General features: G+C 45.5%; 1 protein-coding gene across 1 annotated transcript in view; it reads right to left on the reverse strand.

Annotated features, from left to right (window-relative positions):
* Positions 1-6,405: 6,405 nt before the first annotated feature.
* The window catches only part of IL17RC (interleukin 17 receptor C), a 68,866-nt gene continuing 48,628 nt past the window's right edge, over positions 6,406-26,643 (reverse strand). The window contains exons 10-20 of the mRNA XM_083155917.1: positions 26,308-26,362; positions 23,795-23,973; positions 22,265-22,315; positions 21,084-21,132; positions 17,173-17,291; positions 14,908-14,976; positions 14,248-14,299; positions 11,943-12,038; positions 9,657-9,692; positions 7,726-9,443; positions 6,406-7,144 (exon numbers count right to left, since the gene is read on the reverse strand). Coding sequence (XP_083012043.1) covers positions 8,776-9,443; positions 9,657-9,692; positions 11,943-12,038; positions 14,248-14,299; positions 14,908-14,976; positions 17,173-17,291; positions 21,084-21,132; positions 22,265-22,315; positions 23,795-23,973; positions 26,308-26,362 — 1,374 coding nt within the window. The 3' untranslated portion in view covers positions 6,406-7,144; positions 7,726-8,775. The remainder of the gene's footprint in view (positions 7,145-7,725; positions 9,444-9,656; positions 9,693-11,942; positions 12,039-14,247; positions 14,300-14,907; positions 14,977-17,172; positions 17,292-21,083; positions 21,133-22,264; positions 22,316-23,794; positions 23,974-26,307; positions 26,363-26,643) is intronic.

Raw genomic sequence — 26,643 nt, forward strand, 5'->3', positions numbered from 1 at the left:
TAATAAAGTCATTAAATGACGTAATTTGTTCTCTTGCCCACTGCTTCACTGCAGGCTTGCCTACCCTCCCGGAATGGCCGGGAGCCTCCCGGAAATCGGGTCCGCCTCCTGACCCCCCAGAAGGTGTGCAAGTCTAAAATCGCAGGTCGGCAAAAATGACGGGATTGCGGCATTTCTCGTCATTTAAGCTCCCCCCCTCTCTGCGGCCCGCGAATCACAGAGTTTTCCAGCATGGGGGGCGGGGCCAAGTGATGTCAGCCTTGCTCCCGCCCCCCTGACGTGTTGCCTCTCCGGGCTTCTCCCGGAGAGGTGAAATTGAAAGTAGGCAAGTATGCTTCACTGCCCCGATCCTCTTAGGACACGCACCTTGTGATTGGCCACGCCCCTTTTTCTGCAAGGTTGGCATGCGCAACAGTGCGCCTTGGAGTGAACACTATGGCCCTTATTCTGGTTCACTCTCAGAGGCAAATTCCTTCTCAAATGGACAAAACCATGTGCACTGCAGGGGGGCAGATGTAACTTGTGCAGAGAGAATTGCAGTGTAAAAATAAAGCAGTCAGTATTTACCCTGCACAGAAACAACATAACTCACCCAAATCTAACTCTCTCTGCACATGTTACATCTGCCCCACCTGCAGTGCACAGTTTCCTCCTCAGTAGTTTCCATTATAGTACCCTTGATACTATATTGAGCCTTTGGGTTTTTGAGTCCCAAGTGCATAATTTAGCATTTTTTAGCATTAAACTGTAGTTGCCATTCTCAAGTTTACTTAGATCATCAGTCATTTGATTTACCCCTCCTGGTGTGTCTACTCTGTTGCATATCTTTGTATCATCTGCAAAAAGGCATACTTTCCCTTCAATACCATTTGCAATGTCACTAACAAAGATATTAAAGAGCACTGGTCCAAGTACAGATCCCTGGGGTACTCCACTGGTAACATGTCCCTCCATAGAATGCACTCCATTTACTACAACTGTCTGTTTCCTATCCTGCAACCAGGTTCTTATCCATTTAATTGTTTTATAATCCAATCCCACACTTTCAAGTTTATTTAGCAGCCTGCGATGTGGGACAGTGTCAAATGCCTTACTAAAGTCTAGATATGCCACATCTACAGCCCCCCCCCTTCATCTAGTATTTTGGTCACGGAGTCAAAAAAGTCAATGAGACTTGTTTGGCATGATCTCCCTGCAGTAAAACCATGCTGTTTTGGATCCTGTAAGTTGTTTAATTTAAGATATTCCACTATTCTTTCTTTTAATAGTGTTTCCATTATTTTCCCTACTACTGATGTAAGGCTCACTGGTCTGTAGTTACTTGCTTCTTCTTTGCTTCCGCTTTTGTGCAGTGGAACTACATTTGCTTTTCTCCAGTCCTCTGGAACTGCACCTGTATCTAGTGACTGGTTGAATAAATCTGTTAATGGTGCTACCAACACGTCTTTTAGTTCTTTTAGTATCCTTGGATGCACTCCGTCTGGCCCCATTGATTTATCCACTTTCAGTCTTGAAAGTTCTGTTAGGACTTTCTCCCTAGTAAATGTACCTCCATCTACCTTATTTTTATGAATGTCCTTGCAACTTAACTGTGGTCCCTTCCCTTCTCCTTCTATAGTGAATACAGAGCAAAAGTAATTATTTAGATGATCTGCAATTGCCTTGTCTCCCTCCACCAAATTCTCAGTGTCTGTCCGCAGTCTTATTATTCCTCCATTTGATTTTCTCCTTTCACTTATATACTTAAAAAAAGTTTTGTTTCCTTTATCTACCGACTGAGCCATTTTCTCCTCAGCTTGTGCCTTGGCACGCCTGATCACTTTCTTAGCCTCTTTGCGTCTGGCAAGATACACTTCTTTGTCATTATTATTTTGAGTCTGCTTGTATGTCCTAAAGGCCATCTTTTTTGCTTTTACACTAGTTGATACTTTAGTAAACCACACTGGCTTCCTTTTCCTGGTACTTTTCTTAACCCTTTTGATACAAAGGTCCGTTGCCTTTAGTATTGCACTTTTTAATTTTCTCCACCTCTCCTGCACTCCTTTCAAGTTCATCCAATCTGCTAATGAGTCGCTTAAACATCTCCCCATTTTTGCAAAGTCAGCCTTCCTAACATCCAACACCTTAGTTTTTGTGTGACTGGAGTTGGACCCTGCCTTGATACTAAACCATACTGCTTGATGATCACTGGATCCCAGGTTCTCACCCACATATATGTCTGATATCCTGTCACCATTTGTGAGTATTAAATCTAATATTGAGTCTTTGCGAGTAGGCTCCCTCACCAATTGCTTGAGAGAGGCTCCCTGTAGGGAATTTAGAAATTTGCCACTTGTAGATGATCTTGCAATATTCTCCCGCTCTGTCCACTGGTACGGTAAAGTATAAACAAACATAAACTCATGTCGATTTTTGGACATATCGACCTAATGCATTGCAACTTTCAACCTGGAGACATCACAGAAGGATATCATTAACTGTACGGGCCTCGGAGCGGGTCGTTTAGTGTGTCCGGAGCTTATGTCATGCAGGTTTCTCTTCCCAATGCTATGCGCACATAAACCACTAAGGGTCACTAGAGAGTCATAGGACTTGGCTGAAAGTGACGCCTCCCAAGGGTTCAGAGCACATTTATCAGACGTGCAGTCATGCACTAAAGGCCACCTTTGAGTTTGAGCAATAATTAAGCACACTCAATAAACAGAACATTTAGCCATTAAGCAGAACATGCGCTTGTGTAGAGTAATCTGAAAGGAAGTGACATGAACTTACCTGAGTGACATGAACTTACCACGTGCCAGTGGTTTCGCTAGGGGAGCGAGGGCTACACCCACCCATCGACCTTACCTTCCAACTCTCCCGATTTTCATGGTACTGTCCCATTTTTTGGGTCGGTCTTGCGTCCCTCCCAGGCCAGCTGTTGGGAGTCCCCCCCTGCATGCTGCTGTGCTCAGCACAGCAGCAGGGATCAGACGCTGTGCGCATGAGCACAGCATCTATTCAGGCAGGCAGAGGGGCTGGGGCACAGCGGCAAATACAGGAGGTGGTGAGAGCCCAGCAATCATAGGCCACACCCCTATTCTCAAAGTCACTCCCCCAAATTTCGGGCGCGCAGCCGGCCCTCTTTCTCCTCCAGCAGAGTTGGAAAGTATGGAGTTCTATTGAAGATGGGTTGTTGCTATGGGCAACCAATCAGACATTTATCTCTCCTTATCACCCTTGCATTTATCTCTTGGCTTAATACATCTGCCCCAGAATCTTATCTTCTAGAGGGTGCTAAATAAATAAGAAGTCAATTCTGATTGGTTACCCATAGCAACATCACATCTTCAATAGAACTCCCATCTTAGTAAATAAACCAATCTATTTGCCTTATTTGTTTGGGGATACAGTCACTAGATCTACAGCATTTAGGTCGACATGCAGAAAGATCGACATGGGTTAGGTCAATAAGGGCCATTCGGTCGACACAAGTATTAGGTTGATATGGGGAAGACAGACAGTCAAAAGGTCGACATGGAGTTTTTCACGTTCTTTTTGAGCCGACATGTGCCGACAGGCGGTATTTCCACTATGGCGTGGTGGGAGAATAAAATAGTGTGCCAAGTGTAGCGAGCCATGTGAGGGGACGCGGTGCTACGTTTCAGTGTCCATGTCGTCTGTGTCGAAAAATCCCAGGTTAACCTTCCCCATGTCGACCTAATGCTTGTGTCAACCTAATGACCCTGTCGACCTACAGTCATGTTGACCTTCCTGCATGTCGATCTAAATGCATGTTGAACTAATGCTTGTCGACCACCTTTCTGTCTACCCAATGATCCCAACCCTTTGTTTGATATTTGGTCGTTGACACAAAACCAGCATTTATTATATTGGAACCTTTATGTTACGTTTGGAACATTTCTGTAAAATGCAGATTCAGGTCTACTGACTGGTTAATCAGCGCTCATTGCTGATAAACCAAGGCCTACAGTAACTTATTGCAGCCTGCTGCGAGCTCGCAATACACCTCGGGCCAAGGAAGACATTTATCCAGAGGGATTATCTGGAAGGATAATGCGTCTGTGGTATTTATAATTAAAGCCAGAATTGGGACTTTATTTCTGTTTCCCAGAACTGAAGCAGGAAGTTGAGGAAAATAAATAAATGAATTGAGGTCAAAGAGATCACAGATCACAGATTTACCCGTACGTGACAGAAAATGCTCTCTAATGTCTAATTGGTTATATTACCTCATATCACAGTAACATTATATAGTAATACTGTGGGCCTGGCTCTTGTTGGATGCAAACTTGATACCAACGCAGTTCAGTTATTATCATCGGCGATGTACCCATGAGTCTATGCAGCCTTGCCCATGTGCTGTGATGGTCCCACAGAGAGATGATTAACAGTCAGATGGCATTTAGGAGAGGGGAGTAGGGATGGCCATCGAACATCGATGATTAGAAATCATCGACGGTTTATGGCCGATGTCGAATAGTTTTGACAGGGGGAGAATCGGATGGTTTCCCACCATCGATGTCAAGCTTCAATAAATAGTTTCATTTTTCTTTTTTCCCCAAGGGCACGGAGCTTAGCTCCGCCCCTGACACCCATGAAGCCCGCCCCCATATTTGGATTGGCCCACAGGCCAATCCAAGAAAATGGATGTCCATCCATTGCATAGTTATAGACTATCGATGGCCAGTTGCACTTTTGCCATCGATGGCAAAGGCAACGATGGCCATCCCTAGAGGGGAGTGGCAGCAAAGACTGGCGGCCATTTTGGGGGCGTCTGTGTACGCAGTTACTATCATTGGTGTCTTGCTTTCGGCCGGCCATGCTGCACTCCTCAGATAATCAGCCGCTGCATCTTTATACACAGCTGCTGCTGGGTATCTGCATTCTAATACAGGCAGCAATGACATTAGCATACATTGCACAGCTAATGCCGTGTCAGCTGCGTACACATTGGGCCTTATTCTAGTTCACTCTTTCTGACAAATTCCTTCTTAGCTGGACAAAACCATGTGCACTGCAGGTGGGGCAGATGTAACTTGTGCAGAGAGAATTAGATTTGGGTGGGGATTTACTTCAAAGTAAGATCTATATTGCAGTGTAAAAATAATGCAGCCAGTATTTACCCTGCACAGAAACAAAATAACTCACCCAAATCTAACTCTCTCTGCACATGTTACATCTGCCCCACCTGCAGTGCACATAGTTTTGTCCATCTAAGAAGGATTTTGTCACAGTGAACTAGAATAAGGCCCACTTTCCCCTGAGAAGGAATTAGCTTTCATCTTGGAATCAGGATCTATATGTGTGAGCCATCTGTGTGATCACGGCCCCTTAAGGTGCCCTTACACTAGTGCGATTTGGGCCCTTTTTATCTGATTCTTACGAATCGAGCTCAGAAAACGGGTGAAAAGTGTCAAATCGCATTTATTTCACCTCCGATTCCGATCCGATGCTTAGTCATGAGCGTATTGGAGACGGAGATTGCAAGGTCTGCACTTACAAATTATGGGATCCCGCGGACCTCGCTGGGATTTTATAAGATGCATCGTACGTGAAAGGACTGCGGTTCAGTATTACAGGGTGGTGACAGGGTGGTTGAGGTTGCATGGGATATCAGTGTACACTGCAGATCTTATCTCTTGGCTGTCCTCACGTATTGCTGGCGTCAGTCTCTGTATACAGTATTTCGACGTTAGATCTCAGCTACGCCCTCGCTGGTGTTATCAGTAAGTTATGATTGGGGTTAAGGTTTCTGAGATAAGATGATGCATTTTTTGTGTCCATAATGTCTTGGCATTCAGGACTATAGTGGCAGCGATGCAGCGCCCATGTCTTGTGTTAGTTGGTGACCAGTGGTCTGTGCGCAATTGTCGGGGAATAGAGAATTGTTCTAGAAAAGTAATGTGTGCTACACATTGGGAAAGTAATCTTCGGATGACCTTATCTTTATCCCAAATACACCCAATTAACCCTTTTGTGTCTGGTACAGTCAGAATCTGGTTTTGTCCTTAACACAATACCTGCTTTAAATGTCACAACAAACCTATATCGTCACTTCTGCTGAATATAACCTATTACCTCTCTGTTTGTTAAGGGGGTGATTCAAGTTTGATCGGACAAGGCCGAATTTAGCCTCATTTCGATGGGAGAGGGGTCTTCGCATTTGCGCATGTGCGTACCCGCTGTGCGAATGTCTTCGGCAAGTATCACACTTGCCCATGTGTTCACACCAGTAGGGGAGGAAGGGGGGGAGCGCTGGGGTCACATGATGTCATGCTACATGCTGTGTTTGAAAAATGACAGTTAGGAGTTGGTCTGGTAGTTTATCACTCTTCACTTTATCCCTTTCCCCTCAATTTCAATATTTCTGGGCGATGTGTGACCAAAAAAAAAAATACAAAATAAGACAAAATATTTTATTTTTAAAACATATCAAAAAGATTTTCGTATTCTTCATCATCCAAACAAATTAAGTTACAAATGTGACGTCTTACAAAATGGAGTTACAGACAACCCAGCTGGCCTTAGAATAACAATCAAACGTCTATAAATATATTCATGTCACATAAGAAACCCCAAAAAGGCATGTAGACATTGTAATAAAATGCACAGAGTTCAAGAAAATAATCTGCAGTCATGTTTCACAGAAACTAGACGTAGACTGAGATTGACGCTGAATATCAGCGCATAAATAAATTGTGCCCGTTATCATTTTACAGTGGGCGGCCATTTTGTGGGCAGAACCAATACTTATCAGGGGGAAGCTGAGCAATTACGAAGTACTTGTAAAATCATAGAGACAGGAGGCTGTCCCAGCATGCCCTGCCACAGTTTTGCTATAAGGAGGTGCTAAAACTACTGCAGGGCCACAGGTTGGCCAGATCTGTTATATAGAATGATAGGGTTGCCGTGGGCAACCTCATTGGTGGCTACTGGCAAATTTTCCACTGGTCCGCTCCTCTACTCTTTTAGCACTCATTACAAATTAATAAATTAAAATGACATTTTACATAAATTACACATTTTACATTTTTTCCCCCATCAAGCAGCTTTTCATGGTTTACAGTTTGCCAGCTGTTATCACCATGATAACCACAGTCACATCGTATTGTATTATGTAGTGACAGAATGCCTCTCCTCACTATGGCCCTTATTCTAATCGGCACGGTACGGCCCGCGTGCGGCCGTACCGCCGATGTTTTTGGTCTGCACATGCGCAGAGGTCATTCTGCGCATGTGCAGCCCCCTTCGCCGCAGACGTCTTTCGTCCGCCGCAAAGGGGGCGTATAGGGGCGTGAGAGGCATCATGCCCTCATTTCCCTATGTGTACGCCCCGCGTTTCATGGGCGTTCCCATGCAAACGCGGGGCGTATGCATGGTAATGAGGGCATGACGCCCTCATTACCATGACATGGGGGCGGAAAGCTGACGTCGCCGGATGTCAGCTTTCAGCCCCCATACAAGCTACCACACGGACGATTGTCCGTGTGGTCTCAGCTTGCGGGAGCTGCCGCGGCGTGCGGCCCTGCCTTCGATGGTCGACGACCATCGAATGCAGGGGGCAGCTCCCACCATGGTGGAGGCGTACGCCTCCACCATTTTTGTGCGGATCGCCAGCCGTCCGTGTAAGGACGGCCGTGGCGATCCGTCTGGTGGGCGGCCCTTGGTTTGTGCGGTCGGAGCCCCGTGTGCGGCTCTGACCGCACCAACCAGAATAAGGGCCTATGTATAATCCATTTCCCCTCCTCCTTCAATCTGCCACCAGAGACACCAAACCTGCTGTTTAAATGACAATAACCAAAAAATAAGGGGTAAATATACTGGTGTTGCCCTTAGCAACCAATTTGTTTCTGTCTATCATGATTGGTTGCTATAGGCAACATCACCTCTTTCGATTTTTAGAAGCTTTAATAAATTTGCACCTAAGAGGGGTATTCAATTAGTTCCATTTTTTCTTATAGGGGAAAAAAACTGAACTAATTAGATCCCCAACTATTTACTTGCGGACGTTTTGGATTCTATTGAAGGCATTTTTCGACAACTTTTTTTCGCCGGCGAAAAACGATGGTGAAAAATGCCTCAAAAAACAGCAAAAACAGCCACAATTTTACCGATCCAGGTGTTTTAGCCACAGCAAAAAATTGACCGTCTAATTTCATTGGGCAAATCCCTATTCGCCCAAAACAAAAACAAAAAATGGCAAAAAGTGCAGATTTATCATTTATGCAAAAAATCTGACCTAACTGAATACCCCTGCTGAGGGGGGTATTCAATATGGATTCCGGCTGTCGTAACAACCCAACAGTCAGAATACCAGGCCGTTTTAGTTCGATCCGACAGTAACACGACAGTAGGAATTCAATGTTCCGGCTGTCGAGTGTCGGAAAGTCCGTGAATCACCGAAAACGGACGCCAATTGTCGAAAAACGGCCGTGAATTTCACAATCCGGGTCCGTTTCCATCAAAACAGATCCGACTTTATAGACAGTCGGATCTGACAACCTTCTATGCAGCATTGAATAGGTGAGTGACGATATTTCCCCTGTCAGTCAATATCCCCACACATTTAATACCCCCTCTGTAGAAATTGAGTTTGAAAGGTTCTGTTCTAGGCTCCTCCAGATGAATAATGCCCATTTCTGAATTTTCATTTTCGTTCGTAAACACTGTTGCCCATTTGAACATGACGTTTGCCCTCCAGTCCTCTGATACAGCACCTTCCAGTCTGGTGAATACACACAGTGTGGGCTCCAGCGCAGTCCAACACCCAAGTTATATGATCATGAGAGGCCGTAACTCCACGGCTACTGTCCCATCAGAAGTATCACTGCTAGCCTGACTGATGTCGGTCTGCCTGAACATGGCGTGCTGGCACACCTTCATCGGTGTTTGCAGCCGGTCACTGATTTCAGCAGACAGTCGCTTAACTTGTTTCCTGCCAAGCTTTTTTACCGAGTCCCCTGCAAGCTCACGTAATAACGTAACAAGATTTAAGGGCAATGTATAAGCGGGCACTGAGGTAAAGCGCTGAGGGATCACGTTTTGGCTGAAGATGTCGAAGCGCGCCACTACGTAGAGACCTCTGGCTGCGCCCTTTTTAAAGTCAGAATGTACACAATTCAGCACAGCTCCAAATGAATTGTAGGGATCCCAATCGGTAATCTGCTGTAGCCTATCCTTCGTCCAGGCGCTGTATCTCTCCAGGGCTCCCGTGGAGAACAGCAGGATGATTAACCCTTTCTTCTCAGAAACAAGACTCTTTTGTCTGTGGTACCAAGGCAGGGGGTTACTTTGACTCATTTCGATGTGGTGCCACTGATCCAATACCACGTCCAACCTCAGGTCTCTCAGCGAGGAGGCAAACACCTGCACCAGCTCCATGTAGGCCGGGCTGTCTGATGAGTACAGAATCAGCACCCTCCGATCTCGGAAAATTTCACCTGCAAAAACATCAAGTTGGAGAGAACGTTCATTCAGAGGAGTGTTCAGGAGCCTCATCTCAGCTGCTTAGCGGGCCTTGGTGAATCAGGCACTTAGCGTGTAAGTTCCACTGGGACAGGGACTGATGTCAATGTCTCAATACTCTCTGTAAAGTGCTAAGGAACGCGTGTGCGCTATACAAGTAACTGATGTGCGTGTTCATTAGTACTCACCAAGGGATTTTTCCTCAGTCATTGACTTTATCCATTCTGAGGAAGAAAATAACTGGTTTTATATATATATAATGTATTATAATACAGAGTGCTCACACTGTAGGCCAGATGCACTAAGCTTCAAAAGTGATAAAATGGAGAGTGATAAACAGCCAATCAGCTCCTGCCTGCCATGTCACAGGCTGTGTTGAAAAAAATGTGAGGAAGGAGATGATTGGCTGGTGGTTTATCACCCTCCATTTAATCACTTTTGAAGCTTAGTGCATCTGGCCCTATGTCTGTAAAACATTGTTGGGCTGGTCTATTTATCTATGCGATATCTCCCCTCCCCCTTATACATAAATATCCATCACAGCCATTGGCACAAACTGACACCAGCCCTATCGTCTGTGCGCAAGGTCCAGCTAAAATCAGCTGCACCTCTGTATACGCTCGCCCCTGGGTATCCCGCCATTCCCTCTCCACGCCCACTGCGCAAGGCTAAGCTTCCACCAGTTACATCCACTCAATATGCATCTGGGATCTGTACAACTCTGAATCACGTACAGTTGCTCAAACTCAATACACGGACGCTATCAAACTGCGCAATTTCTATGTGACTGCGGCTTTAAATCAGCCAGCAAAGAGTGAAAGGGCGCACTCTATACAAATGTTGTGATTTGGCTGGTGAGCTTGCATGACGCACCACCGCCTGTTCCCGCCGTTTCCTTCTTACGTACGGGACAAGGTTATCTGATGTCAGATTAAGATTTTTCCAATCTGAACTTGTATTTAAGCAAACTCATCGTGAATGCGGTTACAGAATGAGTCAGTTACCATGCCAGTCACAAAGCAATCCTGACCCCTGAGGGGGAAATGTACGAAGATGGAAGTTCTATTTCACATGGGGATGTTGCCATGGGCAACCAACCAGAATCTACTTCTTATTTTTTTAGCATATTCTAGAAGATAATAGACAGTACCTGATTGATTTCCCATAGCAACATCCTATTTGAAATAGAACTACCATCTCAGTGAATATTTACTAAGATGGAAGATCTATGGAAGGTGGGATGTTGTCCGTAGCAACCAATTAGAATCTACTTCTTATTTATTAAGAACTTCTAGAAGATAATAGATAAGGGACAGATGTATCAAGCTTCAAAAAATGATAAAGTGGAGAGCCAATCAGCTCCTACCTGTCATGTCACAGGCTGGGTATGAAAAATAATAGGTAGAAGCTGATTGGCTGGCTTTCTCCACTTTGGGCGGGATGTTATAACATCCGCGGCCCCCCTTCGCCGGACATCGCATTTTTAATAACGGCATATGCTATAACATATGCCGTTATTCATGCAAGGGACAGCTCTTGCGGTAAGAGCTGTCCCTTGCGATGCGGTGCCGGCACTGGACTTCCGGGTCTGTGACCCGGGAGTCCATCTGCGCATGCGCAGACCCCGGCGCCGGCCGCAGGTCACGCTGGGAGGGATCCGTGACGGATCCCTCAAACAGCGCTGCGGTAAGAAGCCCATAGGCTTCTGCAGGGATTCGCCAGCTTTAGCTGGCGATTCCCTCCGCAGCGCTGACACTGCGGAGGCGCCATATAGCATATAGAAATGCGGTAGAAACCCCGAAAACGGGGTTTTTACCGCATTTCTGCTATATAGCATCCCGCCCTTTATCATTTTTTGAAGCTTGATACATCTGGCCCATTATCTGATTGGTTGCCCCATATTCCATAGAACTCCCATCTTAGTACAGTATATAGGGCCAGATTCTCTAAGCTTCAAAAGTGTCTGACATTTTTCAAACACAGTCTGTGACATGTCAGGCAGGAGCTGATTGGCTGGCTGTTTATCACTCTCCATTTTATCACTTTTGAAGCTTAGAGAATCTGGCCCTTAAACCCTTGAGGCTCCTTAACATCTCCAGGACCTAGGCGGCAGCTTAGGCTTCCAGCTGAGCACACCGACCTAGGAATGATATGACGGCATGGTCTGAGGTAGCCGTCCCTGGATGCTTTATTGGGGATAAAGCCACTAGGTCGACACATGAGTTGACACAGCTAAGGTCGACAATGAGAAGGTCGACATTAAAAGGCTCGACATGAGTTTTTCAAGGTTTTTTTATTTTTTGTGGCAACTACTTAGATGTTTTTTTATTTGTGGGTCCTGTGCATTTTTGAATTAGTTAACGCCTTTATACTATTAAATAATAACGCTGTTTTATTATCATTTATGGTGCGATTTACCATTTGCCCTGCGGCAGCACCGCACCACAGAGCAGAATCAATAAGGGAAAACTCACTTTTCAAATGCTGGTTCTTCAGTAGTAGAATCAGCAACACGGAGGCTACGGCCAGAAGGCTCAGCACCCGCGACCAGTTCCACCGCGACCTGATATCTGGGAAAATAAGTCACATTTATTCGTTAATACTCTGGGGTCGCTGATTTTTGGGAAACATTGGCTTATAGTACTTACAGCAGATATCGGGTAATGTATGCATGTGACTGCTATGCGATAAAAAATCACCAGTTATAACATAAAATATGGGATGAATTATATATATATATATATATATATATATATATATATATATATATATACACACACACACATACACAAACACAGGGGCCCAGTGCTCACCATAATAAACTAACTCACCTTTACATTCAAATAATCAATTAAATAAATAAAAACACATGTTCATTTTAGCTATGATGTGTAAGAAGGTGCCAGGTTCCTAAGAAAACCAGTTGTTAGTGTAGGACTTGCAGTGAAATTGGGTCCCTTGGCGATGGGCTGCAAGCTTAAATGCATTGATCAATTCATGAACTAAAACCCCATTATTTATTGAATTGATTATTTGAATGTAAAGATCAGTTAGTTTATTATGGTGAGTGCTGTGCCCCCTGTGTTTGTATTTACTAGAGTGTGTGGTCACAGGCCACTGCACCCCATCCTGGGAAGTGGGTGCTGTTTGCACCCCATTCGTAGGACTGGCGAGTGTGTTGGTACCTCATGGGATTGAGGCCTGAATTACCCCCCCCACACACACACACACACACACGCAACCATGTCAAATGATGGATGGCACTCACACGAATGCATTCAATAAATAATATGCAGGATCAACATTTTTATTTTATCAGCCTTCCTCAGGAACGGACCTTAGGTATATTAATAAGAAGGCTAAACCAGACCCTCTCCAGTGCCTGTACCACACTCAGCTCCTGGGTCCTGATTTCTCGGCAGCCCTTACCCTGTTTTACCAGCGTTACATCAAACACTAATAAGATCTCGTATAAGCAAAACACACAAACCAACAAAACAAAAAGAGGGTTTAGTGAAATATTAGTCACAACACATTTATGTCCCTCCTGTGTGAAAGCGCTGGGGAGCCTTGTTACACTTGGCTGGTGTCCTGATAAAGGGTGTTGCTATTTTGTAAGCTGGGAAATTTGACTTTCATGACATTGTGGCCTTCCAGCGAAAAGTGAAAGCGAAAGAAATGATGACATGGAGATAAGATTCCAACCAAACAACACAATAATGAGGCGCCCTGGAACCTGGGCAAGAGCTGGGGAAGTCGCAGATATTTTTGTTACACTTTAGAGGGCTGTTGGAAGGGCATTTCTTAACCCCTGCAGTCTGCCTATTGCATTTGCTTTACGGACATCGGTAGCAACTGCGGGCATCCGACTATCGGCCATAAACAGTGCCCACACACCCACACTCAGTATTTATTTATATTAATGTGGCAGCATGCCTGAGCAAAGGTTATGGGTGGGCAGGTAAGAATCTGCAAATCGGTAACCCAGAAAAGCCACAGGGGCAGATTCTCTAAACTAAAAATGTGTTAAAAACCCCGTTATCTGGGTTTTTACCGCATTTTGGGATGCTCCTAAGCATCCCCCCCCCGGGTTACCGCAACGGGGGGGCATCACCAGAAAAATCTGGCAATGCCCCATAGAAGCCTATGGGCTTCTAACGCAACACACTGCCGTCCTGCACCGACCCACCGCCGCCCCGCACCAACTCCCCCTCACCTGTGACCTCCTCCTCCCTGCACTATGATCCTCTTCCGGGTGCAGGGAGGAGGAGAGCCCGGCGCAGCAGCAGCGCCGGGTAAGGGAGGCAGGGGGAGCCGCCGGGTCCCGCTGGGACCCGCTGACTCTCACCGCAAAGGAAAGCTCTTAACGCATATGTTAATGGAGTAACCTGCGGGTGTGTGGACTTGGCGAATATTTGGGCGACTTAGCCACAAGATTTAAAGCGCCAATTGTCTCTTTAAATCCTGCAGCGAATTCATCAAAAGTCTGTTAAACTCCACAGCCCCCCAGTCCCTGTGTATTTACAAGTTTACCTAAAGTGGGAAGTATTTCGGTTTCTTGATATTCAATATTTTACAGGAAGTGAACGGATTCTACCAATTATATTTCCACCACACCGAGCAATAACCAATCAGTGCGAAGAAAGATATTTCATTTTAACCTCAGTTATTGTACAGCAGCGTTCTAAGGAAAGAGGAAATAATCCACCAATTCTCCCAAGCCAGGAGGCGGTTCTGTGCCGATGTATTAAAGACCTTGTACACTACAAATATACTTACACTGATCCAGAGAGCAAACGTAGACATCTCCATCTTGTTCCAACTTCAAGATCTGAAAAAGAACAAAAACATTAAAGCATCATATGTAATAATTTTATAATAATAATTTTATTTATACAGCGCTTTTCTCCCATAGGACTCAAAGTCACTTGAAATACATCAAAAACATGGTACAAAGGCATTAGAATTGCATGAAGTTAAAAAACAGAGATAGTTGTTGACTTAAAGTAGAGATCACAATAATCATACTGCAGGGTTGGGGCAGACATTCTGGGTAATAACGTCTACGGTTTATATATTCCAACCATAAATGGTACCAGTTGCGGCAGCCATCTTGGGCGCACAACGTAGGATTACCTTGGGAGGAAGAGGTCACACCCAGAAGAGATGACACAAAATGGGTGGTTTCAGCATCCTAGTGCTAGGGGTAGTTTCCTAAGCAACCTCCTTCCCTGTGCGCTGACAAAAATTGAGTTATGAAATGGTCATGGGTGGGGCATGGATATGCAAATTATGTCAGTATGGCCTGCCCCTGCTGAGGGATGACCTGAGGTGCAGTAGGGACTGTGATGACATTGCCCTGATCTGGGATCTCCTATGGGGGAAGTCCACGAAGTAGGAGTCTAATGCCCCTTTATGCAGAGAAAGCTCCCAGCTCACCTTTCTACACTTCTCAGACAGAGTGTCCTCCACTATCTTCTCCTCTAGGAATCCAGCGCCTCTGCTCATCTGGTAACAGGAAGATAATAGTCAGGGTCTGTGTCCAAATACACCATTTTTGCATATATGAAGCTCCATGGTAAGAACATAAAATGTAGTAAATAATACTAACAATAATTAATGGGGCTCATTTACTAATCCCTAGTAATTAAGGCAAATGTGGTGCCCTGATCTGCTCCACATCTGCCTTCACAACACAAAATACTAATAACAGTGGACATGAGTGAAATGCGTGAGAAGCTGGAGAGTCTTGACTTGACCTTTGAATCTGAGAGTCTGAGCCACAAAGGAAAAAGCTTCACCAACAGAGATTCTAGATGCTGATAATAGTCCTTCATCTACAGATTGCAGGGGATCTGGTCTGTTGGCCGCTCCACTGGGTCCCCACTGCTCCCTGCCAGCTCTCTGCTGGTCCCCGTTGCCTGGGTTCCCGGCACCTGTGCAATACAGTTGTGCAAAAGCCAGGCTTCTATGAGCTGCGTAGGCTGCAGCCCATAGAAGCTGGCTCGGGCTGCACGACGAGGCAGAGAACAGCTCCCAATAGGAACTCAGCTCTCTGCCTATCGCGGCCCGGACTGGCAGTCCTGGGGGGACGGTCATGACTGACAGGTAGGACTTCCAGTAGGAAATCACTGCCAGTCACAGTGAAGCCACTGACTAACACTGAGGAGGAGGTGGTTTTCCCCTGGGGGGGTGGATGCAGTCCATAGGTAAAAACTCTGATTGTTACTGTTAAATAATGATTGTTATAAAGCCGTTGTGAACATTGCCTGCCCCTTGGCACAGTGGCAAACGCAGGATTTTCAGAAGGGGGTTTCCAGAGGGGCGGAGCAAAGCACAGAGATGGACACTTAGGTGACCCAGTATATGCCAGGTCAGTTAAAGTATTATAGATAGACCAATATATATATATATATATATATATATATATATATATATATATATATATATATATATACATACAGGGGCGTCAACAGCAGTGTAGACCCCTGGGCATAGCAATGTATAGGGGCCACTACTGATCCTCCAGTGCTAGGGGTGGGGGAAGCTTTGATGTCCCGCGGATGGTAGGGGGTATTATATCAACCGCTCAGCATGTAGCGCCTGGATCAGTAATTTCCACTAATTACCCCTTTACTGCACAGATGGTGGGAGATGGGGTGGGAGACGGGGGCACTGGGCTAAATGAAGGGGCCCTGACACATAACTTTCAGGGTGGTAGAGGATGTTTAATATGCAGAGGAGGGATGCATAGTGGAGTGGGCATATTATTCATAATTTTCTGGTGGGGGACAGCTTGCTTGACTGCAGATATCTCCAGTTCCCAGAAATACATTTATTAGATTTTAATGGATTTAAAAACTAGAGAATCCCACCTACCAAATGGTATTGGGGACTAGGGGATCAGAGTTCAGGAGGCAGAGCAATCTGCCCACAAGTATATAATACTACATACCAGGTGTGTGGAGCTGGAGCAGTAACCAGCTGCTGGAAGGCTGATATCTCTGGTTCTGGGAACAGTAGAGACAAGATCCTAGTGTCCATCAAAGGGGGGGGAGTCCCAGCTTATATACCCTCAGGGAATATACCCTCAGAGAAACTCTGAGTCAGACAGAACCTGAAATATCTGACTTGGAAGAGCAATTAACAGGCTTGGATGGGGACCTCTGCTTTGAAGTCAGATATCTCCGGTTCCCAAGGGCCGATTTTTAAAATTCTTGTACCCATGGAAAGAGGGGACCCTCAGCTTTCAGCCTAGCGCCCTTAGACTCCAGGGGGGGTTTCTGGGTACCCAGAAACCCCCCTGCGTGCGCTACTGCCTTGGCATGCCATCCACAGGGTACTGCACAGATGTATACTGGGCACATTGCCTCTCCCAAGTGTACAGATCTAATCGCTATGTTGATACCAGATAATATAATAACGACAGATGAGTCAGTGTAGGGCGTGCCTGGATTTGCATGGACACTAGTTTTACTTCATTCTTTTTATGTTTCTTTATTGCGTTGGATTGCACCAGCCTTATCTTCCTTTATCTCTGTACAATCTCTGCATTGCATTGATATATTATGGGCAGCGAGACAGATTTACGCTTGGGTGCACCAGGCAATTATTTCTCAGACAGGTTAATGAGCAGCAAGACAATGGCCACTAGGGGCGCTGTAGCATGTAGGCCTATGAATGATGTCACTGGCATTGCGGTACCTGGTGCGTCTTGTTGTACAATATGGTGCAGCCGTTTGCCTGAACTGAGCAGAGAGACACAGACTGTTGGTGCTTTGAGACATGTACAATGGCCTCTTCCTTATTTTTCTCGCGGGTCCCTGTGAGAACAAGACAGATAGCTGCGGCTTATATAAAACCACAATTCAAACGCTAATCTTAAAAAATGAAAGTAAAAAATCAGAAATTGCTGTAAAGTCCTCTGAGTGTATTGCCTGGGCATAGGAGATTATAGTAGATGCCAGTTTCCGTAAGGGGGTATTCAGCGGAAATAGCGGCACTCGTCTATACAATGCTACCGTTTCCAACAGCATTGAAGTGTTTCAGATTCAGCTTTTTTTAAAGTTGTCGGAAAGGCTGCTAATTGATGGATTTGCATCAGATTTCGACAATTTAGCGTCCGTTTCTGACAAAACAATGTCAATCAGAATGGGTCAAAAACGGCCGTGAATCCGACTGTTGGGAATGAATAACCCCCTATGGGGTAAATTTACGAAAGCTTCTACAAGTTGCCCATAGCAACCAATCCGATTCTGTCGATCATTTCTCTATTGCATCCTTGACAATTATAGAATCTGATTGGTTCCTACGGGCAACAGCACCTCTTTTAATTTTTAGAAGCTTTATTAAATTTACCCCTATATATATATATTCACACTAGGGAAGCCAATTCCGGGACATTTCGTCAATCCCAGGATTTGGGACTGGAAAATGCTCAATGCTGGGATTCCTGGGATTGGCCTTCCACGCATTCCCACACTGCCCGCCCCGCATATTTACTCACGCGGGCAGTGTGGGCGGTACTAATTAGGTCACATGCATATCCTTAACACCAGGACTGTCAGGGTGCCCCTGAGGACCGAGTTTGGGAACCATGGGCTACTAAAACTATTATTTAATCATTGATTTAGGGGGATATTCAATTCCGGGTCATGACTGTCGCGCTGGCCTGACAACCGTGACCCTGTCCCGTTCTCGGCCGGCTCAACTAAGAATCGGCAGGCGGGATTCAAGATATTAAAATATTCACTGTTTTGTGGCATAAATCTACATAAAATAATAGATGTAATGGTTACACCATAGCCGTTCTAAATTCTATATATATTGTTCATTCTAGCACCCGCCATCTTTGAAAACCCATGCAGTTCCTCTTCACTGCCTGGGGTGTCACTGTCTGCTGTGGGGTTTCTAGCACAGGTCTGGTTTGCATATCAGTGCTGATATACAGACCACACTGTGCTAGAAGCACTTCAGCAGACAGGGACACCCCAGGCAGGGAAGAGGAACTGCATGGGTTTTCAAATATGGCGGGTGCTAGAATGAACACTAAATATATATATTCCTGTTCCAAGTTCTACAATGGGACATTTAGAATTTGGGAAAGAAAACTGTCATTGAACTTCTCTTCCTAGCAGTGCGGGATTTTAGTACATACCAGTCTCACCCTAGCAACTTCCACTAAGATAATCTTCTTCTGCTTTTCCAACTTCCTTTTGGTTATCTCACCTGACCAGCTCTGAGCATTAAAAGGATAAACACTTGATGATGAGTTCAATTGGAATCTCTGCCATTATGCAGGAATACTACAAGTTATATTGTAACCATTCCTGCCTACATTATCAAAGAACCAAATGGGCATATGCGCAATAAACTCACCAAAAAGTGCCTTATACCTTATATAGTGAGCGCGCAACTTACCCTTACACAGTGAGCATTTAGCGTGCATCTTACCCTTATACCCTGAGCAGTTAGCGTGCATCTTACCCTTACACCCTGAGCAATTAGTGTGCATCTTACCCCCTGATCAATTAGCGTACATCTTTCCCTTACACCCTGAGCAATTAGTGTGCATCTTTCCCTTACACCCTGAGCAATTAGTGTGCATCTTACCCTTACACCCTGAGCATTTAGCATGCATCTTACCCTTACACCCTGAGCAGTTAGTGTGCATCTTACCTTTATACCCTGAGCAGTTAGGGTGCATCTTACCCTTATACCCTGAGCAGTTAGGGTGCATCTTACCCTTATACCCTGAGCAGTTAGCGTGCATCTTAACCTTATACCCTGAGCAGTTAGGGTGCATCTTACCCTTATACCCTGAGCAGTTAGCGTGCATCTTACCCTTACCCCCTGAGCAGTTAGCATGCATCTTACCCTTACACCCTGAGCAGTTACGGTGCATCTTACCCTTACTCCGTGAGCAGTTAGGGTGCATCTTACCCTTATACCCTGAGCAGTTAGCGTGCATCTTACCCTTATACCCTGAGCAGTTAGCGTGCATCTTACCCCCTGAGCAGTTAGCATGCATCTTACCCTTACACCCTGAGCAGTTACGGTGCATCTTACCCTTACTCCGTGAGCAGTTAGTGCGCATCTTACCCTTATACCGGGAGGAGTTAGCGTGCATCTTACCCTTACACAGTGAGCAGTAAGTGTGCATCTTACCCTTACAATACACAGTGAGCAGTTAGCATGCAACTTACCCTTACACTGTGAGCAGTTAGGGTGCATCTTACCCTTACACAGTAAGCAGTTAGTGTGCATCTTACCCTTACATCCTGAGCAGATACAGTGCATCTTAACCTTACTCCCTGAGCAGTTAGCGCGCATCTTACCCTTACACCTTGAGGAGTTAGCGTGCATCTTACCCTTACACTGTGAGCAGTTAGGGTGCATCTTACCCTTACACCATGAGCATTTAGCGTGCATCTTACCCTTATACCCTGAGCAGTTAGCGTGCATCATACCCCCTGAGCAGTTAGCATGCATCTTACCCTTACACCCTGAGCAGTTACGGTGCATCTTACCCTTACTCCGTGAGCAGTTAGGGTGCATCTTACCCTTATACCGGGAGGAGTTACCGTGCATCTTACCACTACACAGTGAGCAGTTAGTGTGCATCTTACCCTTACAATACACAGTGAGCAGTTAGCATGCAACTTACCCTTACACTGTGAGCAGTTAGGGTGCATCTTACCCTTACACAGTAAGCAGTTAGTGTGCATCTTACCCTTACACCCTGAGCAGTTCCGGTGCATCTTACCCTTACAATACACAGTGAGCAGTTAGCATGCAACTTACCCTTACACTGTGAGCAGTTAGCGTGCATCTTACCCTTACACCGTGAGCAGTTAGCGTACAACTTACCCTACACAATGAGCCGTTACTTGCATCTTACCCTTACACAGTGGGATGTGGGACCATTTGTCTACAACAAGAAGATAGACAGCCATTAGGTTGACACCATTAGTTCAACAACTCAATAGGTCGACATGCTTTTAGGTCGACATACCATTAGGTCGACAAGCCATTAGGTCGACATACCATTAGGTCGACATGTCATTAGGTCGACACTGCCATTAGGCCGGCAGTGTCTAGGTCGACAGTCAAAAGGTCGACATGCTTTTTTTCACTGTTTTTTTTACCCAAATGTCGACACAGTCGACCTGGACACAGTTTGAAGTGAACCGCAGCCCCTCGCATCGCTCGCAATGCTTCGGGCATGGTGCCTCGCAGCGCTCGGCACACTATTATAATCTAACTCCACGCCCTAGTGGATAGTAGGGCATGAAATACCGCCTGTCGGCACATGTCGGCTCAAAAAACAGTGAAAAAAACCATGTCGACCTTTTGACTGTCGACCTAGACACTGTCGACCTAATGGCAGTGTCGACCTAATGGTATGTCGACCTAATGGTATGTCGACCTAAAAGCATGTCGACCTATTGAGTTGTCGAACTAATGGTGTCGACCTAATGGCTGTCTATCTACTTGTTGTAGACAAATAGTCCGAATACCACACAGTGAGCAGTTAGCGTGCAACTTACCATTTTACAGTGAGCAGTTAGTGTGCAACTTACCATTATACAGTGAGCAGTTAGTGTGCAACTTACCATTATACAGTGAGCAGTTAGTGTGCAAGACTTTCCCTTTGACCGACACCTGTGAAGCAATGAACAACCACAAGTTATTATTTAATCTTGATTTACAGCACCCAGCAGGGATGAGACACACACAGCCTACAGTGCACTTTGTATGTTCCACGTCCCTCCCGTGACCGCCAGTGTCCCGTGGTGGGTAGCTCTATCACTGGCAATCGTGTATACAGCAGCTGCGCATTCTGAGCACTTTAGAGCGACAGTATGAGGCTCTAGCAGCTCAGCCTCTGACCAATTTGGCCACACCCCCATATGCCGCCGATGTGCTGCCCAGCCCCGGCCGCTTGCAGTGATTGACAGCAAGCCCCTTCACTTTCCCGGAGCTGGGCTGCTGAGGGCGCTGCTCTGCTGCTGTGGATCTGTGCGCTCAGTGTGGCTTCTCGTCTGATACTATTATTAATTACACTGACTCACTCCCTTTTGTATACCTCGGTGTAATTATATATATATATATATATATATATATATATATATATATATATATATATATATCTCTAATTTGTATATGTGGCACTCACATTTCTTCCCACAGAGAAGTACACAGCGACTACTGTAATAATATCAACGCTTCAGTTTTAATATAAGACACGCCCAGAGTGTGTTTCAAGACATGCCCACATGTCATAAACCACGCCCCCTCCGGCGTGCCGCGGCGCACTGTCCCTCTTTAAGACTTGGGAGGTATGCAATCAGAGCAGCCAATCAGCATTCCCCACCTGTCTCCCAGTGTACAGCCAGTCAGTAAATGGCTGTCATCATGCTGACACGTGGATGGCTGGATCTTTCCACCAATCAGGGTGCTGACAGCCAGTCACTATATGGAAGCATGTGGAGACAGTTATGATTGGTTCCTGTGAATGGGTGTGTAAGGTCTCCAGCGCATTGCTTTGCTCAGGGCCTAAAATGCGGCTCAGACAACCATTCACGTAGGTTGCTGTATCTATGGTAAAACTGGCCAATTCCTATTAGTTTCTAATTCAAAATGCTAAGCGCTCCCCCTCCTAGTAAGTAGGTGCAGGGGGAGGGTCAGGTTCCATAGCAGCGCATCCCCTGCACCTATTGCAGCTACACCCTTGATTCCTTTACCCCAAATAATACATGTGGTGATATTTATCCCAGCAATCTGCGGATCATACCTGGACACAGATGGATGGGTCAAGCAGCTCCAACTGAATAGATTTCTTTTCCTGTTAAGAAACACATTGACGTTCAGGTTACACCGGGGACAATGTAGCAACATTAACAAGACCTCACTACCCACTTACATTATCTTCCCATAGATCCTTTTATCAGGGATGCAACTATCTGGATTTGGCCAAATGTATCAGAATCCTGATTGTGCTTTTATCTTAAGTGTGCAGGTATGGTAGTACTGTATAGACCGTATATCAATCACAGGATCTAAGGAGCACAATCCGGTAGTCATGGGGCTTACAACGTGGCTGTAGTCTTGGGTTTTATCGCCGCGTGGCTAAACTGTATATGCCCCAAAAATTCGTTGAAATGTTCCATTTGGGATCTGGTCACTGTCCCGATTTTGCTGCGTTTGATTTGAGTGATGTATTTGGTGTTTAATGACATTTTACAGTCTATTAAAAAGCCGTTTCAGCAGTTGTACAACGAAACCCTATAACACATTATGGGGCAGATGTATTAAGCCTTAACAAGAGATAAATGCAAGGGTGATAAGGAGAGATAAACGTCCAGCCAATCAGCTCCTTACTGACTTTTTTCAAACACAACCTGTAACATGGCAGTTGGCAGGTGATTGGCTGGACGTTTATCTCTCCTTATCACCCTTGCATTTATCTCTTGTTGAAGCTTAATACATCTGCCCCACTGATCTCTTGTAAATGGGACACATTACTACATTGTGTGCAAATAGGGTAATGTAGCTGTAGCATTTACTATTAACCCTGTCGGGTGGATGACATCACAGAACGTGGTACCGAGGGGATTTGATGGTGCAGGGGGGGGGTGTGTGTGTGTGTGTGGAACGCGCTCGGCGGGGCGGCGTCTCAGCGCTCAGTAAGCAGCGATTAATCAGGCATTATGTCTCTACAGGTTCTTCATGCGTGCCTGATATACTTGGAGAAGATGCTGAAATATTTCATTATTTCCCATCTTAAGTCCTTTATGTTCACATCTTGCTGGCTAAATAAGTTCCCCCTAATAGGAAAATGATTGTGCTTGCAAGTATCAACAATGTATGCCAGGAAAACATAATGGTAGCAAGAAAAACTGGCATAGCCTCCTCCCATTCCCCGCTCTCATTTACTATGACCGGGCCCAATTCCTAAGTAATAAGGGCCCAGGAGGAATGGAAGTGTTAGGTGCTATTCAATTGTCTGGCAAAGGAAGGACTGGAAGTGTAGTCAACAGCAGTCAGGTGACACAGAGCAGGAGTCAGGTGACACAGAGCAGGAGTCAGGTGACACAGAGACCCAATCAGGTGCCTTCTTCACTCCTCAACCCCCTTCCACACATAACTACGCCCAGCACCGGGGAGCACACAGTGGTCAGAGAGTGCAAATGTGATGGTTCCATTACTTCTCAGACTTCAATTCAGCTCCTGGGTTCTTGGCCGCACATTCTGTATGTCTGTTGTTAAAATCACGGCGCGTCACAGAATTCATTAGTATATATTCCGCGGGTGGGTGGATTACCTCATTCATAACCGTTTTCCTGGAGTGAGGAATCTCGGTGCACTGTGAATGATAGCTGGATCTCCAGCACAGTGAAAATTCCGCCGTTATATTGCAAGGTGCTGACAGTTTGTAGAACACTATGTTTTCATCCAGTGTCACCGTCAGGCGACTCCTCCTGAGCGTAATCTCTTCTGAATCTGGAATGTATGAAGCAAACAGCAAATTAAACCAAACCAGATCCTCAAAATATTTTTACATTAAACCTCTTTTGACAAATGCACATTATTCTTTTAAAAAAAGTATCGCGGGTGTTTTTTTTTTTAAAGGGGCAATCATCGACAAGGTAAAACCATGCCTTTTCAATGATTGCCCCTTTAAAAAAACAAACAAACAAACAACCCCCCCCAAAAAAACACCTGAGTTGGGCCAGCATCAATCAAAGCCACTGAACTCGGATTCAGTACATCCCGTCCTATAATTCACTACAGCGGTAATGGTTCCGGATTGTATTTACAGATCAATACTAACGCTGAGTACACACTAGACAACATTTTAAATGAATTTGCCAAAAAACAACCATTTGTTTCAACAAATTTCGTAAAATCGCCCAGTGTGTACTCACTACATCGCTAACGATGTGCGCTCCTGCCGTTCACCTGCCGACCCATAATTTTAGACAGAACATTGGGGGGGTGGGGGGGTGGGGGGGGGGAGTGTATCACCTGCGTATCTATAATGGATGCAAGGTGTCACATACCCTACACAAATCACTGGAAAAATGTCTGCCGCAGTCATTTCCTGTGATTCATGCCTGCGCAGAGAGGAGGGAGCCCAATCGGAACCTGCACACAGGCCCCCACCTCTCTCAACCCTATGAGTGCCAAGAGAATTTTTCAAAATTGATGTAAAGATTGCAAAGCCAACATTTTTATTCATCATAATGGCCTGTATATAGGAAATAATATAATTTAAAAGGATGAGAGATTCAGAAAGTGAGAGATTTGGGGCGGGATGTACTAAAGGGAAAATGCGGTAAAAAGGGGGTTTTACAGCATTTTCCTATGTACCATTACCCATCCGCCCCGTCTCCGCCTGGCAGTGGCGATACCCTATAGAAGCCAATGGGCTTCTATCACCTCCCACCGTCCGCGCAACCCCCCCTTCCGTCCTCCTTCGATCTCCTCCTCCCCCAGCAGGTGTCACAGCCGGGAGGACATCCAGCTGCAGGGGGGAGGAAGAGATGCAGGTGGACACTGACAGCCGCCGGGATGTGACGGAGACCCCCGCACACCACATTACAGGTATCGTGGGGGTCTCCATCACCGCACCCCAATGCTAGCATCGCGGAGGCTGGCAGGCGAAGAGCGGCGATGTATATTAATACATCCCGCCCTTGGTAAGAAATCTCCAGTTTTTTTAAAGTGCCAATCATTTACACCGCACAATCAAACTGATTTTGCAGTGTAAATGATTGCCGCTTTAAAAAAACTGGAGATTTCTAACCAAATCTCTCACTTTCTGAATCTCTCATCTTATTAAATCTCACCCATATGTTTTTTTTTTTTTCCCACATTTTTTTATTTGAATTCATATAACAAATGTGAGCGGCGTTGGTATTTTTAGCCGACATTGTGCATAACTCACAGAGATGTTGTCACTCAAAGGGTTAAAGCACCCATGGGGTGACAGACCCACCCCCAAAAGGGATAGAGAGGGGGAGGTGCATCTAATGAGCTAATGAAACATAACTTTGTACAGATTGACAATAAACTTCATATAAAAGTGACAGAATATATTAGTGTAACATCTGTGTGACTGGAATAACCGGAATATTTGTGTCTGTGTTACTGTATCCATGGTACGCAATCCTTATTTACAATAGAAACAATCTACTCCTTTCTCTGCAGCAGGCCTGGCGACAGGGGGGGTCAAGGGGGACAAGTGTGACGGGCCCTGGCGATCTGAAGGGCCCCATAGCTTGGCCTGTATTGGCTTTGATTCAGTGACTGTGTCACCCCTGCGGCCCGGCCGTCTACTGTGTGATCTGCCCATCTGTGTGTGTGGCTGCTCGGAACTGAGTGTCACTCAGTGTGTGCTGCCGTCGCGGCTCTCCTTTGTGTGTGCGCGGTGCGGGCTGCTCAGCTCTCGGAGACAGTCTCCCAACTCCAAGGCTGTTATAAAGGACAGTAGGGCAGATTTCTTAAACCCGGTGAAGTGATACATTGGCTGCTGTGTTATCAACGACCAATCAGCCCTTAACTGCCAGGTTTCAAACCTGGCCTGCAATGTGGCAGTTAGGAGCTGATACCTTATCACTTCCTTGGCTTAAAAAATCTACCCCAGGGTGTACGTCATGCCCACTGATTGCCACTGCAGTACCAAGGTGGAGGAAGTAAAACAATAGCTGCTTTCCTGTTAGTATGATGTAACCTAATATCTGATTGGTTCAGGCGGCTCAGGCGGACATCCGAACCCTTTACACCACATTACGCTACAGAAACCAATAACGAAATGATTGAAAAGCTACTTACAATTCGTGAATGGACAGCATTCGGTTCTAATTGCATCTACCCAAGAATAATAAGCCTGGGGAAATAAGGATAAATACAATATGATATTACTTACTAGAGAAAAGCCTGTCAAAATGGAGGAGTAGTCCCTATCTGCTCCTACCTCTGTCTTCGCAGCTCCCTCTGTTCATACAAGTTTGAAACAGATCATTTTGCTTTCACTTTCTGTTAAGGAGTCATTTGGTCCATCTAGTGGCCTCTAGTGGTCACTGGTGGTACTGCACCTCAGAGGTGAGGAATGGTTTGCCCCATTAACTATCACTGCATATCATGGCCAATAGGAAATTATTTTTCTGC

The sequence above is a fragment of the Crinia signifera genome, chromosome 8, assembly GCF_055691185.1.
Source record: "Crinia signifera chromosome 8, ASM5569118v1, whole genome shotgun sequence".
In the NCBI taxonomy this organism is placed as follows: Eukaryota; Metazoa; Chordata; class Amphibia; order Anura; family Myobatrachidae; genus Crinia; species Crinia signifera.